We start from the raw sequence: 6,000 nt of genomic DNA, 5'->3' as shown, positions 1-6,000 counted from the left end.
ATGGTTCCTGGTGACTGCACCAGTTTGAACTACCCGCTACATGGGTAACCATTAGTTGTAAATATTTTTCTTTTGTCTTTCTACAGGTCATTGTGCTTGTAGCAGACCGCTGTAGGCACACTTAGCCTTAATTTAATATTTCACTTTTCTGTAAATACACATTTTTTAAAAAAGACGTGAGTAGGGAGGGGAGGTTGTGCCCCCGTCCTGAGGAAGGAGCTTGTCTCCGAAACATGTCGACAACAATGCACACCAGAGGTCTCGTTCATTATACAACTTAGACCTCAATCTGCACTTCTTTTAACAGTACCAGCCAGAGCCCAGAATAAATTTTTCTTTCACACTCTAGTGCCAGGTACTTTTTAATAAAAAAAATTTTTCACTACACACCCCCCACTCACTCTGTATATACCCCACACACTGGACACCACACATAGCCAACATTGCAAGTGCTCCCGCGTAGTCGTAGGTCGCAGCACGCCGCATCCCGATAGAGGGGTGCGAAGACCCCGATGATGAAGCATGACACCAAGGGGCCTTTTGGTGTGTGAGGGGTATTTTTCAACACTCTGAGTGTTCCAATCACTTTTGATCACTCCTGTCCCTCTCCCCTGTTGGATTCACTTTGTTTATGTAACTATTGCCGTGGAGCATGAATCCAACAATCAGCTCTACCTCCCCCATTTGATTTTTACAAAGGATCTATTTTATTGTCACATTCATTGTAGAAATAAGTGACAGTATTACAATGAAATTATGATAACCAGTTAGGAATAATTCGAAGCAAAAAAGTCTATATTTATTAAAGTCATAACGAAAATTATGAAGAATTGTAGGTCTCGTTAATGAAGCAATTATTGAACTAACCAGATACATTCAAAAGGCACACTATATGTTTCAGTGCTTTAAAAATGTGTATGAATGCAAACATCTTTAAGGTTTAATCTGAGCATCACAAGAATTGATTCAACCTCCACCTTCCTGGCTTTGGAGGCAGGTCCTCACTTCCCAATAAACCAGCTGAGTGCCAAAGAGGAGACGTGATGGAATAGTAGCGTCATATTTGCCATAACCAGCAACATTTGCCCGCTACAGGATCAATGAATCAGCGATTAACTTATACAAACACAATACACATTTGAGGATCTGTCACAGACTCTGTTTAGCGACCAGTAATGACAGGAGGGATGGTCCTCTCAACTATTCAAAGTGTTGACTTGACCTGCTGTTCCCTTCTTTTCATGAACACTGCTCCATCTATTTCTCCCTTTGTGTCTCCACAATCCAGGTCCAGGCTTGCGGATTATCACTCCAACTGCCTGGCGTCCTTCCTCACGCCCAGCAGCTGCCCTACTGACAACTACCAGGCCTGCCTGGGCTCCTACGCTGGCCTCATAGGTGAGTTTCTTTACCTACTCTTTTCTCTTAGACAATGAGCGGGAGAGTTGAGGTGGAACCCAGTAGAGTATGAAAGAAACTGCAAAACCTTTCTGACTCCTCAAAGCCAAGTTATGTTAATTTTAAGTTATGTTTATGTGTTCTTATATTATGTTTTTATGTTATGTTATGTGTCATAAGTATAGAGAGCTTCTACCACTGTGTGGACGTTTAGCACTTCCTCCTGGTCCGCGATCTGCCCACCTTATCCAAGTGGTTGCAGCCATGTCCAAACAGATGTTAAAGTGTGTGACATATGAGACATCTCTTAGCCCCAATCCATATCCTAGGTTCTACTTCTGGCAGCTCATCAGTAATCCTTTCCCCTCTCTCTAGGCTTTGATGTGACGCCCAACTACGTGGAATCTAGCACTGCCAGCCTCACCGTATCCCCTTGGTGCACGTGCAAGGGGAGTGGAAACCTGGAGGAAGATTGTGAGAAGTTTGTGAAAGACTTCATGGATAATCCATGCCTCAGTAAGAAAAAGAAACTTTTTCTTCACATTTAGCGTTCGCAATTGTATAGGTGGTGCACGACTAAATACAATGTAAGGCGTGCACAGGTTCCAACATGGAAGCCTCAGCGCTGTTGGGACAGTGTGGGATGACTAGCATTGAAGACCCTTGTGTCTGGAACAGCAGAGAGGTGTATGAGGCTTTACATTCAGAGATGAGACTGTCACCAGCACACTGATTCAAGACCTTACTGATCAGAGCTGTGAGGGGCATCAGCAGGAAGATGCAAGAGGATTTACAACTACATTTACAATCAGAGCTGGGAGGGTTTGCCAGCAGGGGAAATGGCCACTACAATGCAACCGTTTCCACAAAAACCTTTACCACGCATGCATTACAATGCATGCGTGGTTACAACGACAGCCTTTACCACGCATACCTTCACTACGAGATACGTAGTAAAGGCATGTGTGGAAAATGCTAAAAAAAGAAAAAGGGGGCTTGGTGGTCTCCCCCACCAAAAAAAAGGCACCTGATGTTCAGAAACTGAGGCAATCATTATCATTTAAGAAGAAATGGAAAGAAACTTCCGCTTCCTCTTTACGACGTACGACGTAAGTGACGTCACCAAGGAAGATGGAGAGGAGACGACATTAAAAGGCAAAGGGGAATTTTAGTTTAAAAAAAAAAAGAATAAGGGTTAAGGGCAAGGGTAATTATAAGGAGTGGGGGCTGAGGGGTCATGTAAAGGTATAGGGGAGGGGTATAACCTTTACCAAGAGTATGCCCTCACCATGCATAAATTTACAACAAAAATCGTTGTAAATCTATACCTGGTAAAGGAATATTCGTGGTAAAAGTTATGCGTGGATAAAGCATTCCATTGTAACACATGCGTGGTAAAGGCATGCATTGCTACAGAATGCGTTGTAACGACATACAACCGCCAGCAGAGAGATATCAGCGTGTAAAACTACAGATATGTGATGGCCATTAGCACATAGATATAAGGGGATAGAAGCAGAAGGATGTAATGTGTATATGAAGAAAGATGCAAGGGTGTACAGGCTGTGAGATGTGAGTGGTTAGCAACTGAGAGAGTTGAGGGAGTGCTAATTAAGGGATGTGAGAGAGAGCAACATCTGGCAAATTTGGAAGGATAACAGTTGGTAGATGTTAGTAGGAAACATTCAGAGAGATGTGAGTTGGGACACAGGCAGAGAGGGAGTACAAGATGAGAGATATGATAGAACAAGATTAGAAATATGTAGGACACAAGATGAGAGATGTGAATGGATATAAGTGCAGAGATTTAACAGTAAAATTCTGAGATGTGTGGGAACAAGGGGGGAGACGTGTGAGACACAAGCTGAGAGGTGTGAAAGGGGCAGGGTGTGAGATATGTCTAAGGACACCTACTACCAGTATTAGGAGAGATATCCCGCCACATCCTGCGAGAACTGAGTAGACACATGATGTGTAGACAGAATTTAATACAGGATTTGTGAAGAGGTCTGCTGCTATGAGTGGTGATCAAGCGGTCCCATGACCTGTTAGGGCTCATATGCAGTGAGACCTAAAAGGAGAATAAAATGAGAGGTATTAGGGTGTTTTGCACTGTAAAGCAAATGGAGACAAGCTAGAGAAACTGAAGGGGAACCGGCCTATCAGAAGACTCCACCATGTTCCCACCTGCTCCTGGAACTGTCCACTGTGGGTTTAGTTGGCTCTCTTTCTCTTTCATAGGGTAAACCTTCACGTCCAACATCATCACTGCGGCCTTTCGTTCTGAAGGAGTCTCCCCACCAAAAATTATTCAAAAAGGAAATCTTATCTGGGAAGTAGCTCATCCCCAATCCAAGGAAGTGGGGAAATTCTGGATTGGGATCGAACCTCCCTAATGACAAAGAACATTCTTTATCATGATAGAAGCCCCCTCCGAAGAGAAGATTCTCTTTATGAGAATAGAATCCCTCCCTCTGTAGAAAGGAGGACTAGGCTGTGCTCCTTTATGTGGACAGAATTTGTATCAAACTATCCCATTCATAACGGGTTAAACTCTATTTCAGGTTTTAACTCCTCTCCTGCCTCTCCCAACCCCCTCAAAAAGAGAGACTATATCAGAATAAACCTTTACAACCAAAAGGGGCAGTCTCTGATGTATCTAAAAATGAAAATAATTATCTCTAACAATACCATCTCTATTTCAATTTCCTTCTCTCCCAACCCTCATTTGATGTTTCATTTTTGTAGGAAATTCCATTCAAGCCTTTGGAAATGGTACAGATGTCAACCTGGCACCGAAACACCCCTCCCCAGTGGCAACTGCACCCCCCAAAACAGAAGAAAGCCCAGCGCTGCCACCTGACTTGAATGACAGCAACACCATTTATGACAACAGTCTCATCACTACATGTGCATCTATACAGGTAAGGAATACACCGGGTCCTGTCTGCATGCCCTATGAACCAGACAAGAAACCTTCCCATGCAGATATGGGTCATCTCTGACTTCAGCTCTGTGCACTGATAAGAATCAAGCAAAACCCCTATCTGTGTTTATATAAGAACAGCCCCAGGACTCTCTCTTTTTATGTTGGGACTTGGTGTCTGTGAACCTTGTCTATTTGTAGCTAAGGCAACACACAACAGGACCCTGTCTGTGTGCAGGAAAGTACCACTTAAGGGTTCTGTCTGTATGTTGGTTTGAACCACTTGAGAGCCATGTCTTGGTGTAGGTAAGGACAATCTGAATTACCTGTCTGTTTGTAGGGAAGGACAATCTATCTGCCCTGTCTGTAGAAAGGTAGGGACGTAATGTCCCATGTCACCCTGGCGGGCAGACTAAAGACCCCCATACAATAAATCCGATATTAAGTCTTTGTAGAAGCATAAAGTGCAAGTAGGAACCGAAACGCCACATTTCAGGCTAGGATGCTGCCTGCACAACCTTGCTGTTTATCATTGTGTTTGTTCTGTTTCATGTTATCTAACCCCTTCCATGCTGATGACGGCCCCCAGGCGTCATGCATTACGGTGGGCGTGTGCTGATGACGGCTGGGGGCCATCATGATCCCGCCCACTCTTTAAAACGACCGCACAGGCGCAGAATCGCGGCCGCGCCCAAGGGGCTAGTCTAAGTAGCTGGCCTCTGGCAAAGAATTACAAATACAATTTCAGTTTAAGATGTGGTGCTTATTTTTAAGACAGCACCTAGCACAGGCAGGGGGAAACATGTACCCGCTTTAGAGGTTATTTGCTAAGGCTTCGGACAAACGCTGGATGCCGTACAGTGACACCAAGTATTTTATTGATTAACAAAAGCTTGTGGGAACAGAACCACGTTACCCAGTTCACGCCTGCACAACCCTTGGTACATCTAGCCTTTGTCTACACCACAGTAAACTGTCTGGCTGATACGACTTGTGTTCACCACAATGGTCCCCAATCAGCGCCAAGGGGCCTAGATAGATTAACATAGGCAATCTCAGAGACACCTCTCTCTGTGGCACATATAGAATGAAAATGAATGCTATGACAGAGAATCGCCCGCAAAGAACTGACAAAAAGTCAGTACAACAACTGGTTTAATTACTGTTGAAGTCAATGGGAAAAGGAGTTATAAAGGAAAAGGTTTGCTTAGGACAAGGGTGGGTGTTAGGGTAAAAATTTGATTTAGTTTAGTATTAGGATTTTTCTAAGTTAATGTTTAGGTTAAATAGTATTCTAAGGATAAATTCTAGGGTCTGTAAGGAGGCAAAGTAAGAATTTAAACAGAGTTATGAACAGGTATATGTTTACTGTTGGTGTGTAAGGATGCTGATAAGGACAGGATTAAGGTTCTTGTTAGGAAAAAGGACAGGGTCAAAGGTACCGTTAAGAATAGTATTAGGAATGTTATAGATGTTGTTGTTGCTAAATTACTTGTGAAAGTTATAACAAATTAAATAAATTATATTGTGCCAGGTTCATAACAACTGATTCTCTTCAGTAGCGATTTAAAGTCATGAATTGTGTATCGTGTCTTGGATCCATTTGCACTATGATAAGGATTGTGCTATTTAATATAAAAGCACACAATACAAGAAGACAGCACTGTAGTATACAC

At 43.1% G+C, this 6,000-nt stretch overlaps 1 protein-coding gene across 1 annotated transcript in view; it reads left to right on the top strand.

The window, feature by feature from the left end:
• The first annotated feature begins 1,187 nt into the window (after positions 1–1,187).
• The window catches only part of LOC147659164 (GDNF family receptor alpha-2-like), a 43,905-nt gene continuing 39,092 nt past the window's right edge, over positions 1,188–6,000 (top strand). Inside the window, exons 1-3 of the mRNA XM_086951926.1 lie at positions 1,188–1,398; positions 1,774–1,914; positions 4,147–4,322. Coding sequence (XP_086808052.1) covers positions 1,188–1,398; positions 1,774–1,914; positions 4,147–4,322 — 528 coding nt within the window. The remainder of the gene's footprint in view (positions 1,399–1,773; positions 1,915–4,146; positions 4,323–6,000) is intronic.

Source organism: Lissotriton vulgaris, unplaced genomic scaffold (genome assembly GCF_964263255.1).
Source record: "Lissotriton vulgaris unplaced genomic scaffold, aLisVul1.2 SCAFFOLD_2129, whole genome shotgun sequence".
NCBI lineage: Eukaryota > Metazoa > Chordata > Amphibia > Caudata > Salamandridae > Lissotriton > Lissotriton vulgaris.
This window is presented reverse-complemented; position numbering and strand designations above follow the sequence as displayed.